Consider the following 26,600-nt stretch of genomic DNA (forward strand, 5'->3'; position numbering starts at 1 on the left):
TTTCCTGTTCCTGGGTTAGGTCCTTAGGTTAGTCCCCTGTCAGACATGAAGCTAAAGAAAGACACGGCTGCACAGCAAAACCAAGGAGAAACTTAAGGCCCTTCATGTCCCTTTGTCCTGTTTACACAACAGCACTAGCAAGGATTGTTCACCCACTACTAAAAATAACAGTGTCGGAACAAAGTAACAGCAGAAGGCTACTGTATAACAATGTTTGTTCAAACAATAGCAATGAGTATCGATTGCAAGTATACACATAGTGGGTTCACGAGCCGCTATTCACAACAGTCCATGTAAAAAGATACTGCTGTTTGGCTGAGGATGTCTCCCGTTCCCTCCCAGAGCAAAGGCTTTCTCCTGGACTGAGCCTGCTCTGATTTATCATGTCTTCTGCTAGCAGGCTGTCCGCTGATTAAGCCAGTGGAACTTTGTTTCACTCTCCTCTCTCTTTAATCTGTCTCTCAGCGAGATAAATTAGCCAGTGCCGTGCCAGCTCCTGCTCTCTTTACCTCCCTCCCTCTGTCTCTTCCTCTCTCTCTCTCTTTTTCTGTTTATCTTTTCTGTCTGTCACACATTGAGAAGAGAGCAGACACATCTGCTCCTACGCTGCTGCAGGAGATAGGGCTGGGCTACATCCCTGGTCAGATTTAGTTAAGAGTGTCTGTGAGTGAGAACGAGAGAATGAGTGTGTTTTTCCTCTCTTTTTCTCTCCTTGACAACATTCTGTCAAACAATCTCCCTCTCCTTGGCTGGGCTTATGCTCTTTGTTGTTAGCTTATAAATCAGAGAGTATTTATGATCTGCAATTCCTATTCTTAGTCTTTTAATGGCGACACGTTTGTGGGTGAATTAAAGCAGGGTTTTATTCACTAGGCTGTGGGCCAAAGTGAGGCCTGGGTGCTTCTGTCTGTGAATGTTTTCCCTTCTCCACTCTTGCCCGGGTGGTAAATCACACTCATTGTCAGGCAGTGCTAAGTTAGTGTGCGTCATTGGGGAGAGCAGGAAGCACTGGGCATAATTCTGTCCATCAGTTTAATTTATTGTATCGGTAGCTTTGTAATCTGCGCCCCATAAATTATAGGGGCTGACAGACAAGAATTTGGTTTTAAAGGCATACATCAGAATTTTGGCCGGCTATGTTCCTTATTTCTCTCTCAGCTTTCTGCTCTCATATTGAGCCACGAAAGAAATTAAAACCTCTCAGTGTAGGGTAAGGCTTCTGTGCCATTTCCTGTGCAAGTTTTTCAATTAGAATGGAGACATAATATTTTGTCAGGTTATCATTTCTGTGAAAGACTATTAAGAGTGCTTGTTGGAAATGTGAAAATAGTCACAAAAAAAAGAGAAAGAAAGATAGAGAGAGAAAGAGAGAAGAGAGGGTTCGAGGACATGACCTTGTTTGGAGGTTTTATTTCAGGTGAAATATAAAGCCTAGTACAAGGGCACTGCTGCAGCATCTGCTTTGCAGATAGTGCACTTGGCTCCCCTTCCATGCCAGTGAATATAAATCAGGCGAGGCATCTCAATGCTAGGCCTGACTTCTAGAGGCCAACAAATCTTTAACATGAGATTAAGGCCTCAGAGGAGTCATTTATCTTTAGGTGATGGAGGAAAATATCAGAGCACTCTATGAGCAATATGGTTTCACTGAGTTAGGACTGATGTGGACTAGAATGTACAGAATGCCCTGTGTAATGGTCTAACAATTCATTTTTCTCATACACAGTGAATTGCTTTCTACAGCAAGGCTGACTAGATGGTTAAAAACAGAAAAAAGCAACCATTAGCTAAATTATTCTAGAAAACAACTAGAAATTTTATACAATTAAATAAAATAAAAAACTATATTGAAATATAATAAATTTTCTTCACATAAAATGAGGCTAGCACTTCTAGGAATATAATTACCCTCTTCTAATTTCTACAGTAAGTAAGCAGGACAAAAAAAAAAATGAACTGAAGACATGTGTTAAGGGTATTTTAATTTAATTGTAGTAAATGTAAATTATGTCAGCTGCTATGTGTCGACAACAAAGAAAGCAGACCAAAGCAAAGCTGCCAATTATCCTATAAAACATGCATATCTTCCAAAGCATGGGTCTCCTTTGTGGGTTTAACCTACCAAAGGCAACGGAGGTTTACAAGATGCTCGCTCAGTGGATACAATTGTGCTTAGCATAAAAGGGAACATGGACTGTGAAGACCTAACAATGAACCATATTTCCCTGTAGCCTTTTCAGCGCGCTGCATTTACATATCAAGCCACTAGCCTGATATGTAGACACATTCCATCAGATGCCGCCATTGCAGCCAATGAGAGCCATTTCAGTCCTCCTATAGCTCACACACTGTATAGTGTTAGACAAAGGGAAGGAGGCCTGAAAGAGACATCTCATGTCATCACCCAAGAGAGATAATGGAATTGTTATACACCCTTGATCACAGACACTCTCACGGCATCTTGCTCTCTTTTTCAGTCACTCTTTGTCTCAGTGCTCTTAAAGTCTCTCTATCTCTCTCCCTCTCTCACAAATGTACGCGCGCACACACAAACAGCACACAAGTAAAAATTCCAGCACACTTCAGTGCGATAGCTCCTCTTCTCTTTCAGGGTTTCATCTCAATAGCTTTTTTATCTGAGGACTTCAATTTGCAAGCCTAGCTGGAAGGCAGCTCCTCCTGATATGTTAATTGCAGGGTACTTAAGCGCTAAAAGATTAACATAAAACCCTTTGGAAACAAGCTAATAGTTTATGATAATTCGTGCATGGCCTTTGTCTGTCTATCATTACATTGCCTCTAGCGGTAATTTTATCAAGGGGCTGTAAAATATCATTTAAACAAGTTCACTTTCAGATAATTAATAGTAGAAACTGAACTATTCAATTGAGCCACACTGGCACCATTAACAATATGGTAACTAAGCTATAATTAAAGTATTTTATTTTATTAACCTATTCATAACGTTGTGCAAATGATGACACAGAAAGGCTTTTTTTTTTCTTGCCAAAGCACTGTCAGCAGGGCAATTACGGGAACCCAGGGATGTCTTCTCAGTTAGCCGAGCTTTTATATTAGCAGGTGGGTGCATGGCTAGCATACCTCCCACACAGAGGGATGGCACGCACGCAGAAGACTTGTACACCAGGACGAGGAATCTGCTGAGCTGACAGACTGGAATTTGTGCAGTTTGCTTGGGCCGAGAGATGTAGATTGAGACAAAGGTTTTAACCTGGATTTGAACCTGCGCTGGGTAAGATGAAAAGATTCCCAGTGAAGAGAGGGAAAAGATCACAGCGGGATGATCCCACTCAGAAACACTGAGCAGCTCAGAGACTGAAATAATGCCATGCAGTGGGGCTAATCAGGGGTGGGCAGTGACAGCGGGTCTCAAAATCCACCATCATAACCATAATTAATTTGCCAAGCAGCCATTAGTTGAGTATTTCACAAAGCAAAGCAGTGACCTCCCTCGTAGCTTACATCCATATAGTTCATCTAAAAATTTTAAGGAGGACTGTGTAGGGTGTGTGTAACGGTTGATGCAGGCATGCTTGCACAATGCATGTAAACTGCACTTGTGTGTCAATGTACGCGCGCGCGCACACACACACACACACACACACACACACACACACACACACACACACACACACACACGTTCTCTTTCAGACACACCATCCCTCTCATGAATAATACAAAAACTCCTTTCATCAAACAGCTCAAATAGCTATTCATTCATCTGCATACCTGGAGCCTTGCAAAATGATTGGCCCGCCATTACCACTGGAAAAAAGGGGAGAGAAATGTTCCCCAAACAATTTGCTTCAAAATGAGACAGGAATGATTCTGTTCTTTTCAAAAGCACAGACAGGCCCCTGTGCATAATGATGTTAGCGTAATGGGGTGACAGATAGACTGGGAGACCATGACATTAGCATGAGAGATGCACCAGTGAGCAGCCACTCAACTGTGGTCTCAGAGGGCCCTCAGACATACACTCTGAACATCGTTTGTCTCACAGCTCTACAAGCCTGACAAATGAAGACACGCCATGTTTTATGCCAAGCAATATACCATTCCACTTTAGCAAACACATGACTTAATGACAGAGGGAAACCGGTCTCTGCATTACACAAACCCACTATCTCTTGTCTTATTAGTGAAGAATAACCTTATTCAAGGTTGGATGGAGAGCAGGGACATAGTCCCTGCCTTAAGGATTTGAGATGACAATGCTTACAATTAAAAGATACAGAGGTTAGCCGCATTAAATAATGAGAAGCAATAACCAATTAAGCATTATGTCTTTGGGCAGAGCCTTTTCAACAGGAGTAAACTGAAACCACAACTTTACTCAGTAAAGATCTGACCTACAGTAAAAGCTATTTTCAGGCCTAATAAACTTTAGGCAGGCGTGACAGTCAGGTAGAGAACACCACTGCAGGACTTTATATCTTTATCAGGGTGACAAATTCACAACCTCACCTTTAGGAACTAAAATTATAACCACACGTGTTTTACTGAGTGTGAAGACACATGGGAAGACATTGGAAGGCCAATCAGTGGTGCACATTGAGAAGAAAAAAAGAAAAGGCGCTATTTATTTAATCTCAGAGACCGGAACATGCTAACATTTTTTTGCATGGCCTTTACCTTTGCAGCTAACTGTCAGAGTTTGTTAATACTAAGACTATCTTTTTATGAAACTGCAGAAGTATTTCAAAGCTAGGGAAATGTAATCATATGTTTATAAAAAAGTGATCGGTAACATATAACATGCTGTCAAAAGCCAGATGCCGCAAACATGAGCCACAGCCTGAAAATGGTAAAGCTCTGACAGCCCTGCCGTCCGCAGCACGGCACTGTCGAAGGGTGAATGCTTCCTGTAAACATTTATCTTCCCGGTGAGTGTGCGTCTGTGTGTGGTGCGGCCTGGCGACAGGAGCTTCTCTGAGGCTTTATCTGCGGCATGTCAAGACAACCTGTAATATACGAGCATCTGGAGCTCCTCTTCAAACACAGCCTTATCTCACGCCAAACATTCCCCGAGGCCAGAGCAGAGCAAGAGTGGCCCAGACCAGACCAGACAAGACCTCACACCGTCTCACCATATCCCACCCAACCCGTGAGCCAAGTCCCGGGCGCACAAGCTGGGAAAAGTCTATCAAAGTGCATGTGTGTGTGTTTACAGTGTGTTCTATGAGCGCAGCCTCGGCAGCTGAGAACAACAGTGTGACATTACAGTGACGGAAATCATCTGCTCAGAGTTTTTCTTCCATCCTGCTAATCGGGCTAGAGGTTAATGGTGTTGCACTCAACACAAATGGACACGATCCCTCTTCATCCACTGACTTAAACATAATTGTTGAGACTAGAACTAAACACCCATCACACATGTTTCTGTTTGGTAGAATTTATTTTACATCAATCTTAAGATAAATAGTAAAGGCCATTACAGATCTTTCCGAGGGCAACTTGAATGAGTTGCGGGCTATCACTTTCAAAGTGACTGATAGCAGCGTTCAGAGGTTGTTAGAAAATCTTTAAAAGAACTTCATCAAGACCACTGGGTTGTTATACAACTGCTCAAAATCACACAGAACTGCTCTCACAAATTGTATCTCACATCCTTAAAACAGTGCAGACATTAAATCAAGTATGGTGAGTTTCATTGCCCTAAGCAGTCTTTCTCAGAACAAAATCACTCTGGTGTGAGTGAAGAAAGTGTGTGAAGAGAAAGCAGCTCAGTTAGGAAGCTCCATTCTTTTCTCTGTGTTGTGTGCTCCGCTCGGACTGCTGCCTTCAACCAGCCTATGGGGGGGATTCAAACATGCCCCTCTCTAGGGCTTGTACATAAGGCCTGTGCCTCACTTCAAAGAGAGGGCATGAGGGCAGGGTACTCCCCCCAACTCAGATCCATTCGGCTCACAGCTGATTCCTGTATGTGTGCGTGAATGTTTATGTGTGTCTCACTTTGACTCTCTCTAGGCCCCTCTAGCTTTCATTTCAGACCGCTTTCTATCCTCTTTCTGAAAGACGGATAAAGGAAGACATGGAAGTACAACCCATAGCCTGTGTGTGGGTGAGTGCATTTGTGTGTGTTTCTTTGATGTCTGATAATGAAGGGCAATACTGTGCAATCTCTAAACATGCTGTCACACAAGCCCTCACCGTGATTCACGGCTACAAAGTACCCACAATGCTACGATACACTGCTGGACAGGAGCGTTCACCAAAAATCACAGCAAAGGGCTGACCTCCACATACCTTGTGACCAATGAAAAATGACGTGTGAAGACAAAAAGCAACATAGCGAGGAAGAAGAGAGAAAGAGAGGAAGTGCATTTGAAAAGGAGAGTGAATAAAAAAGAGAGGAGCTGAGCTCAGTGGCTGTGGCGCATGGAGGTCTGGCCTTTACAAATCCCTTCTTTTTTGATCTCTTCATCCAGATGAAAGAACAGCGACAGGGAGGATTATGTGGGACAATTGCGCTTTCTCCCCAAAACCCTGACTTGATCGGCTTTTACGAGAGCCCTAATCATTTTCAATTAAGCATATTTTCTGACATCCTGTAATAGCCACAGTGCTGGTCTTAAACTCTCCAGCCGGCAGAGCGCTCCCCCGCAGCCCCCTTCTTGCTAAGCCTCTCATTCTCAGACAGCGTGCCTGTAGCGTCTGCTGACAATCTGAATGGGCCTGAACTGCAACTTGTTGTTAAGGTGCCAAATAACCCATTTACCAGATGCTTGACAAGGATGTTATTTGGTTTGCTTTGACTGAATGTGCTTTTGTGTCTTTGAGGCATTGAATTAGTGCTGTTTGTTTGTGGAAGCCCCTGTGATCCACCCCAGTGTCAGTGTTATTTTTGTGTTTTTCCTCCTTTTTGGAGGGGGTTCCTTTTGGTATGATAATCAATATCTAATCCAAATTGTATAAGGCACACAAGGAACTATTGAATAGTAACTTCATTTTCACAAATCCACTGGTTCGCAAAATGATTAATCCCGACATTCATCCTGGTAAGAGTGCATGCCAACATCTTCAAATACAGCCTCTTAAGGCGTAAAACTGTATTTTTAATGTCACAATGATTTCATCCATGACAGCTTAAGTTGCCCTCTGTTCATTCACCAGGTGCTTAATTCCAGTTGAACTTTGAAGCTTGGTGTCTCTTGAGGTCTCAAGGACTTGACTGAGACAGACAGCACCATTAGCAGGCCCTGGACCAGTCCCAACCCTGACAACCACTCACAGCTGGCAATGGCAGGCCGAGGAATGGGTCTCCTTTTCTTCAGTTTAGCCAGAGAGAAGTGAAACAAATGTCCATCACTCACTCACTCAGTGCCCAGCAGGACGGCTGGCTTTTTTCTGAGGAGGAACAAGTAGGGATGGAGGGACAGAAGAAAAATGGTATTCAGTACAAAGTGAAATGAGCTCGATTTGACAGTATGGAAGCTGGTAGCTTCCACTCAAAGATATAATAGGATCATATGAAAAGGTAAGAGACTTGATGATGCATGAGTTCAGATAAAAGATAAAATAGGCAAACCCAAAGTAATCTGGTTAAAAATAGAGTTAGATTACAGTTTTTCTTGTATTAGATGTACACTCTCACTAATACAAAATCCATGCCCAATTCCACACTGCATACTATTTGGATATGGTAGTTCTAGTATCTTTGTTTTTTTCTAGCAGAATGTTCAAAAGTACTTTACTGTTTTGTACTAAGAGGAAATGAGGAAATTAAAGTACACAGTATGTAGTAGTAATCTTTATAGTATATTGTTTTTATAATAATAAAATCAAAAAACTTGTCAGTGTACTAACCAAGGACTACAAAGAGAAAGCAACATGTTTTTACAAACATTTTAAACAAATATTTTGCTTTTCTAGAGTTCTAAAATGTTTTAATACTTTATTACCATCGACCACAATTAATTCATTTCCTACTGTGAGCAGATTCTTGATATTGTTTGACATTGCACGTTTGGAACAACAGTGTCCATCACACAGAAAAATCAAGCAGATTTAGCCTGCATACTGATACCTTTTAGAGTGGGTTCACAACCTTTAGGTAGTTTGATGTACTGTTGAACAATTCTTTTACCTTGACATGACACTGCTCAACAGATCGCTGGAATTCATTCTCCTTCATTTTATAAGTGAATATTTTGAATTCCTCATTGTTCTTATGCACCTTCACTGGTAACTGAAAAACATTATCTTTAGCCCAAATATTCAAGAGGCATCGCACTTGGTCGGGAGTCAAGGTTTTCCCCTGCTGTTCGGCATTTTGGTAGCAGACGTGCATCTAGTAGCATGTCTGCTACCAAAATGCCAAACAGCAGGGGACCAGTCACTAGTCACTAAAACAGGATGAGAAATCCAATGAATGAAACCAATATAATTGGCTTTCCTTTACTGTTGACAAGCAAGTTAATTCAAAGACATTATATAGTGCTTTGTATAAAAGCCATTTACATTTGTAGCCAATCTCCCTCTCACTTTCTTACACACACATTGATCTACCATAGTTTTGAGTCACGTCTGCCTGCCAGTAGTTGTCAGTCATTATCAGCTTTGATAATGCCTAATCATGTCTCCAATAGAAAAGAGTTTGTTTCCCCAGCACTCTTCAGCTCATTGGCTGGAGTCTCCACTTCTAATCACCTTTCATTACAACCTTCTGATCCCCAGCTTTCCTTTGTACACCGTACTTCATCGTCTTTATCTTCCGCTGTAATTGCATGTGAAAGATGCCCCCTTTGATTTTGCCTGCATGCCAAAGTGCTATCAGGAAAGAGAGTGTCGAAAAGTGTCACATGTGTCTGTCTACTTGGAGGATGAGGGAGCGGCATATTTACCTGCTGAGGACAAACCCGTTTCTCCCTGAGATATGACGTATCTATCACCAACTCAGAGGATATCAGTGCTGTCTGTCAACATAATAGCAAAGAGTAAGGGGTAACAGGAACGAAGAGGGGAGGGGTTAAAGGAAAAGCACGGAGATGGATGCTTTGAATTGTGCACTTCTACAAAGCACTCAGTTGTGTGTGTGTGTGTGTGTGTGTGTGTGTGTGTGTGTGTGTGTGTGTGTGTGTTTATTTTCCGAGCAACGTGACGCACCAGCCTCTTCAAGTGCGGTTTGCTTATACCCAGTCGATTTAGATTCTTGCCTAAAATTAAAATAATAATATAAAAAATATTCACTTTTCTCCCGTACCTTTTCTTTCTCATTTTTTTCAAATGCCATCATTTGTTGCTGTTCAGTGGAGGTTGTGTACCCACCATGTTAGGGTTGTTCACTGTCAGTGTTTAACCTTTTCAATGTGATGTCTCAAAGACCTTTGGTGGCCACTGTACGGTTATAGAAAGGCTTACTGCGTGCAGGTTTTATATCCTGGTTCCTCTGCAAGAACTCGTTAAATGCATGACCCCCTCAGGGCCGGAATATATTCCGCACATGAAGCACAATTAGATAATTTTGTAGTTCACCCTTTGAAGAGGTATCACTCTAACAAGGGTCTTATTTTGGTAACAAATTCATGGAAGGGCTCTTGAGTGGCCTGATATCTGTTCATTGTTAAGCTAGTGTTCCAGGACAGGGAGACTGGAGCAGGAGAGACCCAGAAAGACCTCACTCTGACAGAATCTAATCAAGAGTTGTCCTAACATATTACAACTGACTTTAGCTCTATCTTTTCTCCCAGTTAAGTCTCACTCACTCAGAATCAAAATAACCAGGGAGACACAGACAAGGAGAGAAAGCGAGACAGAGGGGGAAGATTAGGAGATGGTGGGGAACAAACCACACATCCCTTTCTGACTGAAATGGAAGACTACTTCCGGCTCCAATTTCGGCATATGCCAGGGCAAGCTGCAGAAAGATAAATGAGCTCTCCAGTACCAAGAGGAAACTGATTCTTTATCTGGCATGGCACTATTTACTGACATTAAGAATGATAATATCAATCAGCAAGCTGTCAGCAACCCAAGTGGGCTGCAAGCAGAACAAAGGTGCCACTGTCTCTCTTTTGATACGTTTACAAAGAGATGTTGATGTACCTGCCATTCAGGTGCAAATAATGTCATCACCACACACCTGGATCAGTGCCTGCTGCTCCACCTTAGTGATGACTAAAACTGCCCAGGGCCCTTTCCCAAAGCTAGCGTTCATAGCTATGAAAAATAAACCTGAATGGTTAATGAGCTAGCAATCAACACAACAAGAGCAGAAGAGCAGTAGAGCACCAACATTTCTGCACTCCTCTTCTCCCTGTGAAATATAGCTGTGGGAGATTTTTTTTTCTACCTTTAGTGGTGATGAGCGGAAGAAAACACATGGCAACAACATCAGGGACGCGTCTGTGTAATTACTTTTGGCCATCTTTCAAACCTTTCTCTCTCAGGAGAGAGATGTGTGACAACATATGACAAGAAAGCCAACAGGCTTTCCATACAGAATAATGGAATCCATCATCACTGAGGCAGACACACCTGTCTGGCTTTGAGAACAATGCCACACTGCCTATTTATTAGGTGCCAGAAAAGTTTATGTTTGTTCGGTGACAGTGACAGCAACTTGATCCTTTTCATTTTTGGAAGGGGGATCTCAAGCTTTGGGGAAAGGAGGGGAAAGTCTGACTCACATATTTTCTTCTCTCGGTGGTGCACAGTGAGTTCTTTTTCTTCCTGATAGCTGTCTGCTAAGAAGTCAGAAGACAAATAACAAAGACTGTCATTCTCCAGGAGGCTTTCACTAATTCTTTTTTCCCCCTGCCACAAAAAGATACATATCATATCCTTTTGACACTTCCAGTCCAGCGCCATCTCAATCTTTGTTGAATTTGCAAGATATGGAATTGCGTAGCAAAGCAGGGAGTGATTTAATTATTCATGCTAGTCCGATAAACGATGAACATAACTGATTAATACTTAGAAAACAGACATCCTGACTGGCAGCCTCTGCCAGAACCTTTCCATACAAAATTAGAAAACAACGCCAATGAAATGTTGAGGCAACTCAAGAAATTTTACAGTTTACTGCAAACATTTCATGGTTGTTTTGAGACAAATATACTTGATAAATAAAAAGGTGCGAGTTCATGCATACTGAAGACATAGTTTGATATGTCCATGTTTTTTCATGAGGAAAATTTCCTTCAACTGGTTAGGATTTATTTAAGTATAAAAACTCAAAAAAAGGACCAACTTTAATTCAATGTGTCAAAATATACTTTTAAGATTAAGAAAATTAGATTGAACTGTATAGTGTGAGGTTGGTCCATGGCTGCTCAGTGGGCTATCACTTCAGTCTGACTGTCAGCCAGCCGTGTTGACGGAACAGTGCTGGCTGTCATCCTAACAGTTAATAATTAGGCTTCCTCCTGCCACAAAACCGAGTGCCACGGTGACAAAAGCCAATGGCAACCGAGGTGGCGGCTTGGCTGCTGCATTATAAATAGTCTGACCGGATGATTAATGAGAGGGGCCACCGAGCTAAAGCAGCAATCTCGCACACAGACAAAGGCTGCCTGCACAGCTGCCTGCACACAAAAAAAATTTAACAAAACACAACAAGACAAGCCCTGTCCCCGGATAGAAACAAGAATTGAAGCAGAGTGGCAGGGAAAGTGGAAACATGCCAAGTAAATAAATTATTGAATTTCGACCGACAGCTTATGAAGACTTAATTTAACCTCTAAGCGCTTTTGGGGGTATCCTCATTAACATTTTGACACGCTCAGTTGAATGGTGGGGTCAGGCAGGTTCCAAATGCAGGGGAAGTTCAGGAGACATGGGCGAATTCTTTTGTGAAGATCGTGAAACAGACATGAGAGACAAAAATTGAAAAAGAGCACAACAGAGAGCCTTCGATAATTCAATCATTTGAGAAGCTGGAATTTTTGCCTGTGAAAGCACGCCACAACCTATTTTTTAGAAGATATATTTAGTTGCCAAACAAAGGTTCACCAAGGGTTTCAATGGCACCACAGGGGCCTCTCTACAGAGTCCTCAGATCCACACAGAAATCCTGGGAAGAGGCTACTTGTTTTCTACAGCATCCTTTAAAAATCCCAAACACTGCACATATTATTTGAACGGAAATAAGACACTGTTCAGAATAAATGCATGATATATTATAGGAAAAGTTTAATGTTGTTTGCCTAACTCATAATTAAAGTTTATAATGTTCCAAACATTATATTTATATTAATTCCCATATAGTAAAACCATCTATCTGTTTAAATAATGAAATTTTGTTTGCTTGTTTCCCTTCAACATTTCAGTGCTGAGTTTTAACTGTGAGTCATATTTTCCTCCCTGTTTCCATCACCTACCTTTATGTCACTCCACAGTAATAAGGGCTGAGCACTTCTACTGTTAATGTTACCCCTTACCATTTTCAAATTATACTCATCATGGCAGACACACCAAATCAATCAAAGGCTGACAGGGAATGGATAACAACAGTGTCAGTACTGACAAATATCCATTTTTCTCTTGAGGGAAAGTTCCACAAACAAACATAGATGCTCTATTCCACTACCGGTCAACAATTATCTTGAATATTTCGATGTACGGTTGCTCCAAGCACGTTTTTCCATTTGATGGACCTTATTCTTCCCCTCCACTTTGCTGTACTCAGCTGGCAGGGCTCTCAGTCGTCACAACATCTCCTTTTAATGCCCCTGACAGGGGGTTATTTGCTCCCATATATGTTTTCTCTCCAATTACACCATGGCAGGCTGGAGGCTGCCAAGCCCCGCAGCTGAGATGCTGATGGTCACCTCTTTGACTAGTCCTTCCTGTCTCCTGCACTATATTTTTCATCTTTTTAGATTCTATTAGAGAGGAGGACTCTCTCACTTGTCTGTCCTTGGTCCAAAGTGTTGTTTAACACCTGACAAGCATCAGCACCACAATGCCAACCACTATTTGGTGAGAAAGGTAATGTTGGACTTCTATTCTCAATTTTTCCTTGTTTATGTCTGGTAGGAATACGGTATGGACATTTTAAAATAACAGTATAGAAATATTTTCAAGAAAAAGATTCCGTGTGTGCGTAATATTGAAAAATAGTATTTCATGTACAAATAACTGTCCAAACAGACAAAGCAGCTGCAGTAGCCTGAGCAGTCATGATGATTTGAATTACCACATGCACTTTCTTAATTACGTCAAAGCTCAAGTATCAATTGAATATTTAATGCAAGGCACAATGCTAATCTCTACCAAAACACATTAATTAGAATAATTTGCTTGATTCTTTGTGGCTGTTTACAGCAATCAGGCTGATCAAAGACAAAGTAAAATGATACCAAGGGACTGATATCTCAAATATACAAGATGCAAACCCTCTGAATCAATAGAGCAAAACAGACAGCATTTGTGAGTATAGCTTTAAGCTAAGTGGGATGCCAAATGCAAAGGCTGCCATTGATACCACAATGAAAAATGCATGATTTCAGAGAGAGCGCTCTTTTATCTACAAGGCAAGATCAATAGTGGGAAGGGGTTATGGAATCAAAGTTGTTTTGCTGATGCAGTAGTTAACTGACACTCTTAAAAACATCTGAACACAATTTGAAAGAACAAAGCGTACTAAAAGACAATTGGAGGAGAGTAAGGTGAAGTTCTGTGGGTTGATAAACTTTCTTTTCACATTCAGGAAGTCAATATCAAACACAGAGTGTACAGGGCAACAGAAGTCAGATTAATTTACCACTGACAAGCTCTATGCAGGATCAGCGATACATTTCTTTGTTTCTTGGCTTGAACTACAGTTATTACCACAAATTTGACACGATGCTGCATTTGTTTTTATCAGAAAGACACTGTGCTGTTTTGTCTGTTTTTTCTGAAACACAGACCCTCTATCATCCATTAAGTTAGACTATTGTAGTGCCGACAAAGAAATTTTCTTTTTTCAATATATAAAACACACATATTCAAAAGCAAACTTGCCTGTACTGTACTAAAAAAAATCCTCTGGCCCACCCTCACACAACATCTGATTGTTGATTTCAACATGATGCTGACGGAGCTAATTATTCTGTAACTCAAGCCTTGCCTCTCTCCTGACCTTCGCCCTGTGAGTAGACTGAGGAAGAGCCAGCACCTTTCAGCAGAGGCTTGGGCCTGCCTGGCCTGAGTATGTGACAGGAGATAGACAGAGAAGAGGGAGACAGAGAGAGAAAGAAAGGGTCACAGAATGGAAAAGCAGAGACACAAGAGAGTGAGACAGAGGAGAGGAAATGAGACACAAAGAAAGAGGGAAACATTAAAGAGAGAGACAGAGAGAGAGAGGCAATGACAGTAGTAGTAGTAGTAGTAGTGAGTAGTGAGAATGACTGACAGACAGAGAATTTGTCACAAGCAAAGACTGAAGGCTCTGGCCACAGAGGGACCTGGTGAGAAAGCTAACAGATAGCAATCTGAGTTATCACTCTGTGCCACGGCTAACAGCTAGCAGCTACCCTGTCACCGCTGCCTAAACAAGCCCAGTGTTTTCATCTCCATATACACAACGCGGCACTCTGTCTTTTCTTCTGATGGAGATAAGATGTATAAATTATGAGCAGCTGACAAAGTCTACTCCAGCGCCCCCGGCGTCTCATCAATCACTAGCCTGTGTGTCAGCAGGTAACTGACGTGGCCCCCGGAGGCACAGCCCCCTCTTTAGGTGTGTGAGTGTTTTTTGTGTGCAAAAATGTGTGTTTGTGCAATTGGGGTTTTATACATGTCTGAATATTGTGTCTGTGTGTGTGTTATGTGAGAAGGTTGCGTGAACAGCTGATTCAGTCTCAACTCCATGCCGTAAGAGACAAAAAAGAAAAAGAAATGCACACAACCTGCACACACCACCCAGAGAAAAACAACTCCTGAGTACATGTGTGTGAACTCAAGGTTTTACTCTTATACCTTGGGGTTATCTGCTGTGCTGATATATTCCAAAGAGAAACCTAAATGCTAGAAAGAAAGAGGAGCGTGAAGGACAGAAATAGGATACAAAACCGGGAGCTGGCTTGCTTGGTGGAGTCCTGCAGGCTTTAGAAGGCCAGTGGTAGACCACCCAGTACATTATTGGTATTAACAACTTTCCATGAACCTCAGTTTCCCCTGCCTACAAACGAAAACATAGTCTGGCCCTATGGTTGTGAGGGTAGCCATGACAGAAATACATGCAAAAAAACCACTGCATTTTCAGTGCACTAAATTCCTGTTTCATTCACAGACATTGTAAATGGCAACACTTGAGTGTGTAACACATCATTGCTAAAGTAAGCAACATAATTACACTGTGTGTCAGCAAAACAGCATAATTACAAGCTACAAGTTGTCAGTGTCTGATTTCACATCGTTCCCATTTACAGGCCAATCATAGTCTTTTCACCACTCATGTTTAACAGAATTAAGGCCTAATTTCATTGCAATGATTACAGCTTGTAGTGTCCAAACAGTGCAGATTACATGGTTATTACACAGTGTTAATGAAAATGATAGCAAATAAAATACACAAAATCAGTGGTTCATAATTTTATATTTTGTACCACTGATTTGCTTTTACTGCGGTTTGTAAATTGTTGCCCCTAGCACCCAATAATATTTCCAAAAAAGCCTGCTTAAGTTAATACTGAATTTCCATTCAAGGACAGTTTATGGGTGGAAAAAAAATTGGAGTAACTGCATTCAATGAAACATTCATCCCTCCTGGACTGAATTGGTATATAACCTCGAACTGCTTCACTGCAAAATTACACAATGTTTGTGTACACGGCCCAAAGCAGGTAGCGTTTGCTCGCGCACACAGTATCGATCTGCTGTCTTGAAGTGAAGTTCAAGAAGGAGAGAGTGAAGCAGAAAATTTTGACTCCCCGTGGGGACAGGAGTAACAGCTCATCTCAGCACCAAAGAGAAGGAGGGCTGTCATGTTCTGTGTGATGAGCTGAAAGACTAGAGGAGGCCTGGAGCAGCGGGGTATTCCTTCCCCCTATAAACAAACCTCCAAAAACAAACAGTTCCACCCCACAGAGAAGGAGATGGGACAGTGAGACAAGAGGGAAGGGCAGACAGGTGTCAGGAAAGAATGACATCTGTGACAGAGGCCACTAAGAGAGAAGCTGAATGAGATGAGAGGATGAGCTGAAGACAGGGGTGTTTTCATGAAAGAAGCATCGGACTTGTTGTCTCCGTCTTTCTGGCCTGCTGGTTCGGTTTGGATTCTAGACTAGGACTTCATATTTTGATCACCCTGATATCTCATGAATTATGTACCATCCACCATTAGCATTAGTTAGAGCCATGGCATTACAATGATACTATTGTTTTGATGGGGGGTCAAGTCCTGAGACACGTTATCTTTGAAAACCCTTCTAGAGAGAAAGAAGATGGCTGGAATCCAGCTGACAAAAGCACTCATGTCGTCCTGAAATCTGATGAGTCTGACAGGATGTGATCCCATCTGATCCACTGTCTCAATATTCCCTTACAGTGGGGGGTGGGGGGTGGGGGGGAGATAGGACGGACAGACTGCTCCTCACCGCGCTTTTAGCACAGGTGTAATGAAAGTCAGAGCCGCCGCAGCTCAGCCCACCTCTCGGATTACCCCGAACACGTCTGGTGACGGACATTGCCAGTTGGCAGGCAAAATGCTGGGAAGTGATGCCCGTTGTGCCCTATACCCATCTGCCTGCTGCATGGAAACAGCATATCAGGTGATCCCGGGGGATACTTATTATCATATCATATTAAATGTCTGGGCTATGGGTTACAGTTGTAGGTCTTAACAAAATAAAAGATAGATCTTACAGAATGGGACACAATGGGTTGCTGTTACAAGGTCAATGCTGCCAGGCTGACTGGACATCTCTGGCACCTTTGGGAGCTTTAGATCACCACGAGGTAAAAGTGAACAGGGAAGACAGACAAACGGTAAGAGAAATAGAGATCATTGTCTGTCAGAATGGTTTTGGTTGCCACCTACTAACACAGCACAGTACTTCCTGTATTCACTTAATCAGACTTGATGAAATGACACACCTTTGTTCCCCCTTGCCTGGAGAAGTTATCCTTGAAATAAAATATGTGTTACTAATTATGACTTACAGTGCATCTCACAGGATATCTTATTACAGACCTTTACAGCTCACTGGCGCTGATTCAGTGACTTAAGTGTGGTACAGTGCATAGAAGTCAGAACTATTCTGGGAAGTGGCATTACAAATCTGTCAGCTCACAACTGAACGCCAACTGCAAATAGAAACCAAATGAAACTGTCAGAGGTTATAACGCCTTTGATAACTGCTGAATGATGCACTTAATTTGACAACGAAAATTCAAAAATATAAAATGCCATGTGGATAATAATTATGACCTTAATACTATTTGTTTTAGCATGTAAAGGATTTGGATATTGTACTTTCATCACATGTTTCAGAAGACGGACGCTTGTACCTTCACTGAGCTCTTATAACAACAACAACCAAGATGACACATTCTGTGCAGATTGGTGACATTGAAGCATTGTGGCATTAAGGATCTTGACCCACTTCGCTGCCCATCTGTGCCCTCTAGCCCTATGCCAATCTTTCACAGCCCTCTCCAACACGCCCATGAATGACAGAAGAATGCTGTTTGAGTGTCACTTGACCCCTCTGCCCCTGCAATGACCTCCAGTGCACCCTCACTCTTTCACATCTTTCCACTGCTAAAGAATGTCCTCCTCTCCGCCTCTGTCCCAACTTAATGTTCTCTTTACCGCTGTCCACTTCTCCCAACGCCCTGTTCATCACCCTGCTTCTCTCTTTCCCCTTTTTTCTCCGTCTATTCAAAACTTGAGAAGGGGAAAAAAGAGAGAAAAACGCCTCTCCACTGGTGGAAAACACAGGGATGATTGGGCTATTCAGAGAATGATTGTTGGGAAAAGGGGGCTGCTGTGTTTGTGAAATGCAGAGTGGGGATTTTGGACAGATGAACATGTGAGGTGTATGGGCACACTTTAAACTTATATACTGACAAAACAGTCCTTTAAAAAGTAATGTGAGAGGCAGTACACCACAAAGCGTGAGAGTGAATTCACCTCCTGTTATGCAAACTTTTGACTAGTTGAATTGGGCACTGGCCCAGATGCAATGAAGCCTTTACTTAATTGCCTTTGCACACGTTCTTTAAAATGAACATCTCACTCATCAACCATCCCTGAAGAATTTATCTCGTAACATAAAGTGTCTTCTTTAGACCAAATGCGTGTGGTGCTGATATTATTGAAACTGTATGTTCCCTCTCTGTCACTCAAATATTATACTCCTGACAGGCTAAGCCCTTAATGCACCAGATTTGACTGGTTAATCCTGTGAAAAACCATCCTTTTTGTCTCTCAGGTGGAAAGGTCGCACAGCGAGGCCTGTCTTCCTTCAACCTACAGTATTCCTCCCGACTTAGCCTCCAACCTAAACACACTCTAGCCCTCATCATTGGCCTCTCTCACCTCTCCTCAGCCGTCTACCCACCCGCATGCATAAGCTACAAAGCTAGAGGTGTCAAGACTACCTGTCTCAACAGCACCCCCCCTGCCTGACCTGCGGATAGCCCTCGGGGACATTAATTATAGAGTAGTCTGACTTGTTGAGAGGAAAGAGACAGACAGACAGAAGGGGAGAGGGAGGGTGGGGGAGAGAGAGAGAGAGAGAGAGAGAGAGAGAGAGAGAGAGAGCAGAAAAAGATAAATGCAGAGATGTTGTTACAGAAGCTGTCACCTCCTAATCATGTCATCCTGCTGAACAGAGGTGATGCTGAGGCTTTACTCGATCAGGTTTCCCATTCATCACCAGGGCTGGTGGTGTTGGAGGATGTGGAAGGCCAATGTAGAATGATAACACTCACTTTCCCACAGAGTTCAAATCTTAAACCAGTTATGTCCATACCTTTAAGTTAACTGGCCCAAAAATCATTAACATTCTAGTCAAAAGATCACAATTATGTTATTCTGTCCTGATTGTTCAGCTCAGACTATCCCTGTCATCCAAAATTTAACCATTAACTATTCCTTTCACATGCCAGTGTTGAATCATGATGTGTACATGCAGGGGACCTGGTTGTATGAGAGATAACATATTGCATAGCTAGTGTTTCTGTTCCACTTAAATGGAACACACAACATAAAACCGCTGCATCCATTTCTGAGTATTCAGTACTGTGCTTGCGGGCAAAAAAAAAAGCATGGCTCTCTGATAAAATGACATTTCAGTATGTGTTTTGAAGATATTGTTTGGACAGCAATGTCGAATCCGCAAGTGTGGATAGACACTGAACTGCCACTGTGTGATCAGAGCAATCTGTCCAAACAAATGGAAGCTTCTTTTGCGCATTACCGTGTTAGATTAGACGACTCTCGGCCATTTGATTCCTTACCATCTCGACAGCTCCTGTTCCTAATGGAGCGAGTGGGATTTCACAAACCGCAAAATAGGGAGAGGTCAACGTGTTTGAAGGTTACCCCTGTCGGGAGAATCAAAATAAATAACGTTCAGGTTGTGCTATTCTCTGTCAAGTGAGTGTCTTAATGATGCCAACTTAACACATACTAAATAACAGTGTCTCCCTACGCACTGACAGCCTCAGAAATAATTGACCAGCGTGCTCCAAACTGAGACGCAGTATGCAGAGAATTCAATCCTGCAGCTGACAGAACCCATTGAGCATGTCACTAGATTTTGCATTATACACAAAGCAATGTCAGGTCAGGGATGCGGCCTCCTGCTAGTTATTTGCGATTGCATCTCTGAGGGTAAATTACCTGGCTTTTCCATAATATCTAGTCTAGTTAACTAATTTCCTGACAGCACACTGTCTCATAAAAAGTCTCAGATTTACTGCCTGTCAAAAACATGATGGACTGTTTTTTCCCCCCTTTTCTTTTCTTTCTCTCTGTTTGGCAGCCTCTCAACTAAGACCTCATATTCAATATCCTCTCTCGGTGTACCGAGGACATCTCTAATTCCAGACAAAGACGTACGGCTGAAAATGAACAAAAAAAGAAACATAACCTTATTATGTTTGAAGGCTACCAGCAGTGTGTCATTTCATCCACAAGTTCCCATGCAAAAAAATTACTGCTAGGGGGGTTGTAAAGCGATGTAACATAGTTCTAAACCTCTTAGTAAGGAAACAGGGAAATCCATTATCCATTGTCCTGCTGACCTCTGCCCACAGACAAGTATAGACATACAGTATATGGTGTCCTGTCATTTTGTTGTTATACATGTGTAAATCATTCACTTTGTCAGAAAAGATGGTTTGACAACAACAAAACCTCACCTCACCAACGGGGTCACGGGGAAACCGAATCCCACTGCAGACAAAGCATAGTTTTACCTGCGAGAGCACGGCCTGCCACTGATAGCGACACTGATGACAATAGCTCAGTGATGGTGTGAAGACTGCCTTTAAGCTATACTGTGCAGGGGGAACAATGCAGACTCCCAGAATACACAGAGCTCAACAGTGTCTCTTTTAAAGTTCACAATGCAGCACCAAGGTCTGCCTACCCTTTATTTTCTCTTCGTCTCTTTCTGTATGTGTTCCCATTCAGCTGGACGGTGTGGCCTATCATCGTCTCCACAATGACAGTAGGTGGAAACGCTAGCTTTCATTACACAAAGTATAAATAGTGTAATCTATCAGTCCTGTCAATCAGGATGATTGATTATGGGCTGTCAGGGAGGAGAGTGACACATTAGAAAAGTTTGGTTAACAATGCCTGTAGCTGGTGCAGAGCTGCTGCCACCCAGCCCAGTGATTAATGTGTTGTCAGCCTGTAATCCCACACCCACGCTTAATGAGGCAAGAATTTATCATCTCGGCTGAGTGGCAGATGTCAGGCAGAAAGGAATCCAAGTGGCTGGAAACAATATACTTTTTCTAGCCTGCGCTTGACATGTCTGACAAGCTCTAAAAACCACAAAGAAGGTCTGTGTAAGCACAAACTTCAGTGGAGGGACTTTCAGCTCTGGCTCTGTCCTCTGTTGCATGCTCCTGAAAGTCGCTGCTGAAAGAAGACTCCATCTCCATTAACACTGTACTGAGGAACAGACACAGCTCATATAATGGATTAAAGCTCAAATGATCCAGCAAACTGAGGGAGGGAAAGGTCCAATGTCACCATGTTTTTGCATATTTAAGGAGAACAACATTTGCAGTTTTACACAAATTAACTTAAACTCTGGTCCCTATGTTGAATCATAAACAAGTGACACTTCCGTAAAGACTGTATCCACCTCATCTTGTACAGACTCAAAGCTCTAATGCTCATTAACTTTTTTTGTAATAGCACATGAACATCTACATGTCATAAACAGCAACAACTTAACTTGAATTATCTGATAAAAATCTGAATGTGAATTAAAGCAAAGCCGCCTCGAGAGGGTGCACATGACAATCAACTTCAAAGTGAACTATAAATGTGAGTGCGGAAATAGTGATTAATGTGTACTGTCAACACCAACTAAAAGAGAGAGGCAAAGAAATAACTGATCTCTTTGAGAGATTTAAAGTTTGGCACATTTCTGTGGAAAACCCCCGGTGGGGTAGGGGGTAAGAAAGAAAGATGGATTATTCTTTTTAGTGTACAGAAAACACTAAGCCAGCTGTCTCTCATTAGGCTAGCAGCATCTTCCTGTCACCAAAGAGACCAACAGGGAAGGATTAGCTCTGATTGGACTGATAGGCCAACTCACTGGGATGTTATAGCTAAAAGCAGCATTTGATAAGACGTGTAATTGAAGAGGTGCCTTAGTGGCTATGATGTTGTTACTTCAGTACATGTACAGGGATTGTGAAGTTTTGCAGCCCCTTGGCATGCAGAGAAAGAAGGCTCAGTTTTATAGAGGAATATAATGACTGAGACGTAGGGCTGTGTGTGCAGAATTTGCTTAACATATGTCTGATAAATAATAATAGTTCAATGATACTGCAAGGAGGAAGTGTGCAAATTCCCTGTAGTTTTCTGTGTCTAAAAGGAACTTTGAAAACAGCAAAATTACAATAAAAACTTGGCCCCTCCCAAAAGCATATAAAGAATCTGGTTGGAACAATATGTGTTAAAAGCAAAGGCATTGAAACTTGCCAATCCCAGGCACTCAAGATTATTACACTAATAAAAAAGTAACAAAGACTCATATTTTACAGATAAAAAAAACAAAACAGAGAAAAGTTACATGAACGATGGCATGATTTGTCAGAGTTTATGAAAACTTTATATCAAAATGGGAGAGGGAGACATCTCATTATTGCTGGCCAGCCTTGGCGTGTTTTCTGACAGGCCTCAAACTCCACCGCTAAACACAAGAGACGTCGAGACAACAAATGCTTCACCACAGAGGCGTTCTTTCTCTGTACTGGATGCCAGCAGAAGGAGAGGAAAATCAGTTAATGCAACGCAGCCACTTCAGTGTCTCATAAAAGCCCTTACAAAAACACATGTTTGTTTTTATTCGCTGTGTTTAGCCAAAAATGAATAATACCATCTATCATTTTTGCTTGCGAGAGTGACATGACACTCAGGTCACGCACCCATGTCTCCAGGCTTTGAAAGAGGCAATAAATCAATCTTGGCCCTATTACTTACTATTAATTGTGCTTTAAAGTTTTACAGTGTGTTTATGATATTCAGGACTTGGATGATTTATGTGGACAGTGTGAGTCACTCCCTCTAATTGCTGTTGTTTTCCCAGCTTATAACCCCTGCATGACCTCTCAGCTTAAGCTGCCAGAGTGCTCAGAACAGGGCCTGCCGCACTGGTCCAAACAACGGACAGCTTCTACTTCAGCAGTCAGAAAACAGTTGCAGAGAAATACACACATGGAGGCACACAACACTCAAAGATACTGACACACAAATACACATACCTGAGAGCATGAACACGTGGCTTCCTGGAAATATCTGACACAAACACGCAGCGTGTTTCATCTATCATACAAACTAAACATGTCAAAACAATTATAAACAGCTGTTTTAACATTTAGAATATGTTGTCATTAAAAGATGGGGAACAGCAGTGTCTCAAGTGATGTAATTAACAGATAACAAGACATTATGTAAGATGGGGCAAAGAACATAATTTGAAAACAAGCAGATCACAATATGTCGGTGAGTTTATTTGTCGGAACATAAAGCAGACAGACACTCAGTATGGTTACATTTAGCCAACAACTCCAACTCAATCCACAGTGCTGTCCTTATTTGACCTACTGTATACATATTGATTCAGGAATGTGCCATAAAACTAAGGTGACAAATCAGGGTTCTGTATGTATAATAGCTGGTGCAAATACAGAATCTAGCAGAGAGCCAAGAGTGGTAATAAACTTGCTTCCACAGCAATCTGTTGGGTTATATTTCCTTCCCCTGTTGAGAACCGTATTCTTTGAGTTTTCTCTCAGGACACATTTGTTCAGTAAAATGATTCAGCATACCCACTGAAGGCACATTCACAAAGCGCTATATTGCATGCTGTTTGTTATGTTTGAGAGCTTCGGGGAACTCATAACTCTCAAGCACATAGATGAACGTGGCAACATACTTTACAGGGTACATTTGAGAAAACAACCAACCTATAGGCAAAATGCCTCCTCTTTTTCCAGAGTTGCACTGCAAAAAAAAACAAGAAAACACAATCATGCTTCACATAATGCACAATCATGGGTCTGAAACCATGCAGCTTAGATTTGGACTGCTCCTTTCAGCGCGAACTTAAAATGAACCGCTGTCTACTGCAGAGTAAAACAGGTTAGTGTCTGGGGAAGAAAAAACAGAACTGAAAAGATCCACTTGAGGACTTTCCTGGCTCTGTCACTGTCAATTCCCTTGAAGAACCGTTACCCTGTGTGCAGAGACTCATGGGACCCGGGAGCTGGCTCAAGCCACCCTGCAATGCAGTCTGCTTTACATTATACGCAGAAGGATGTGGGGGGAAAAAAAGCGTGTGTTCATGCTAGGAAATCAAGTCAAATTCTATGTCCAGGCAAAATCTAAGTGACATCCGAGGAACATTTATACCCGCTGACGTAGCTACCAAGCTGTGCTTAGTGAGGGGAACCATGGAGTTACTTCATTCACTGTGAAACACTCTTAAACATGTGGCAAGGAGTAAATGTTATTCTACTAGTTAAATTTGCTACGCACGTTTTTTTTAGCAGTGCTTGGGATCCGAAAACAGAATGTGCTGTCACAGTGTTTTGATAGACATGGCCAGTTTAACCCCAAGGGTTCAACAACATAATGTGGGCTCCGTGGCAGAGTGGAGGGAGGTGGAGGAACCGAGCCAAAAAGTACCACATGTATTTTCCAAAAGCAGCCCAACACAGTCCAAATGGCTCTACGTGGTTTAACGCCATTTCACTCCATGACCTCTAAGTCCTCAAAGAGAATTATCACATTATAGCATTCCAACACGCCCAATTTCCCAAAATACAGCTCAAGGCTTTTCTACTCTGACTCTGCTTAGTGTTGTGGTTTTGGGAAAACATTTAATCGTCCACACTGTTTGTTTTTTTTGTTTACTTCAGGTATTTATATATATTTCTCTCTCCCCCTCTCTTGTTTTTGTTACTTTGCATTTGTTTCTGTCCCACTACTTGTCTTTTCCACTCAGAAAAGCAGTGTAGCAAAAACGCAAAGGAAAAAAAGCCAAATAGCAAAACATACAGACAAACCAGGGACAGCTCCTTGTCACCCACTTTCAGTATCATGCCACAAGTGCATGAAGACACACAATAGCAATTAAAGAAAGAATCCACAAAATGACACTCAGTGTATTAACATGGGTATCTTAATTGACCACAATTCTTTGTCATGTTTTTCTTTGCAGTAATGGTTCGACTCTGTGACACAAAGATATACATTTTTCTAATGGCTACAATTGTTTTGTTAATACTGCATTTACAAATCTCATCACAGTTTTATGTGTGCATGCGTGCGTGTGTGCCTTTTCCTGCAAACAACCGGCCATTGGCTGTCTGGTTGTGATTTAGGCAACATGGAAAACACTGGGAATGTATAAAATGTTATGGTGTTCAGATTGTGCTAAAGACCATAACTGCTTTATCAGAACCATGTGGCTTCGCTCAGCGCCATGCCATAATGGCATGATTGAAAAGGAGTTAGAACTGTGCTCACAATCCACTCCGATATGACTCAAGAGGAGTCTCGAAAGTTCATCACTGTCTCTTTCATAGCGAGTCCATTAACTATTCCAAAACGTATTTCGTGCACTGGGAATGATCTGATAGAGAAGGGGCTCTTACTTCAGATTTATGCTGTCATGAATGGGCATGTATCGCTGTAACCCTGCTGCAGAACTGCTGCTGCTATTTCTATGGTTTCAATTTATCTCCTGTAAACAGTAGGAAGGAGATTTGTCACATAAAGTCTTGGAGTAAAAAGAATTTTGCGCAGAGCAAAAAAACTTTAAAAAGATACACCCAAAGTCAAATAATTTCAGAAAATAAACCTTTTAAATCACGTCTGCACTGCTGTATTTTTTCCCTCCAATACTTGCGCTAATTGAGACTCAAATGGTAGTGCAAGCGACAGCAAGACAGCTAATTACCATCCTTTGTAACGAAGCAAATGGCAGGCACTGTATCATGAGCCAATGTTATGAGCAACACCCTGCTGTACAGACATATAAGCAAACACAAATATCTTATTATGCCATTATCTCTCCTCGCTTTCCTGTTCTGCTGCAGACGTTTCATTAATTGGTGGCCTGCACTATTGGTCAGCTTACAAACACTCTGATGATGTCGACAATTAGAGCCGGGAGGTACTCACGGCTCATCAAGTCTGATATAGTTGACACATCACATCTCATCTAACTCAAAACAAATGTTATGGAAATGCTGCTGTGACGTCTCAGGGCCGGGACACGGGACATGTCCAGGCAGAAAATTCTCTACATTGTGTAGACTCAGTCAAACACTGCTAATAAGGAACATTGAATAGGACAGCAGGAGTATGTTTAGGCACACAAAATACTGTGTGCAATGGGGGGTAGACGTGTTTTCATCAAAGCTGTAACCTTTTACTTTGCATAGGGAATAAATAATCATATACAGCAGGTTCAAAGACACAAAGACATAAAAACACACACATCATGTCAGCTAGAATCAGTGATTATCTCTTCTTTCATCTAAGGCTGTGGCGACAAAGGCAAACATTTCTTTTTCACTGACAAGCTATGTAAATAATATCTTATAAAGTGACTTTACCCTGCCAAAAAGCATTGTAGAGGTCCTTAGTTTCTTTTTATATAAAGTGGATGAACAGTGTTTTCATTCCACTTTTCTCCATCTACCAAACATGCCAGACTGAGGTTAAATTATTTCAGTGTTTTGCTTTCTCGCTTGCCACTTGCATGAAGAATCAAGAACAAAGCATAGCATGAACTAAGAGAGTACACCATCTTAGCTGATTGTCTGAAACAATAAATATTTTGTTTTACTTGTGCACTTTTAAACCCGACATCGACTCACATGCTCCTGATTTGTCATTCGATGCCATCGCTCTTGCTACTCTGGATCCATTTTTACCTCCC

At 41.8% G+C, this 26,600-nt stretch overlaps 1 protein-coding gene across 4 annotated transcripts in view; it reads right to left on the reverse strand.

The window, feature by feature from the left end:
- The window catches only part of lrmda (leucine rich melanocyte differentiation associated), a 230,090-nt gene that overhangs the window by 46,370 nt on the left and 157,120 nt on the right, over positions 1–26,600 (reverse strand). The window contains exon 6 of one of the 4 annotated variants that reach the window (XR_006828287.1): positions 7,256–7,371. The exons of 2 other annotated variants lie outside the window; for them this stretch is intronic. Coding sequence is in view for 1 of the 2 variants with exons in the window: in XM_046070143.1 (XP_045926099.1) it covers positions 23,504–23,653 (150 nt within the window). In the remaining variant the exon portion in view is untranslated. Of the gene's footprint in view, positions 1–7,255; positions 7,372–23,488; positions 23,654–26,600 lie in introns of those variants that run through there. One more of the 4 variants, XM_046070143.1, reaches the window with a different exon arrangement.

Source organism: Micropterus dolomieu, linkage group LG15 (assembly GCF_021292245.1).
Source record: "Micropterus dolomieu isolate WLL.071019.BEF.003 ecotype Adirondacks linkage group LG15, ASM2129224v1, whole genome shotgun sequence".
In the NCBI taxonomy this organism is placed as follows: domain Eukaryota; kingdom Metazoa; phylum Chordata; class Actinopteri; order Centrarchiformes; family Centrarchidae; genus Micropterus; species Micropterus dolomieu.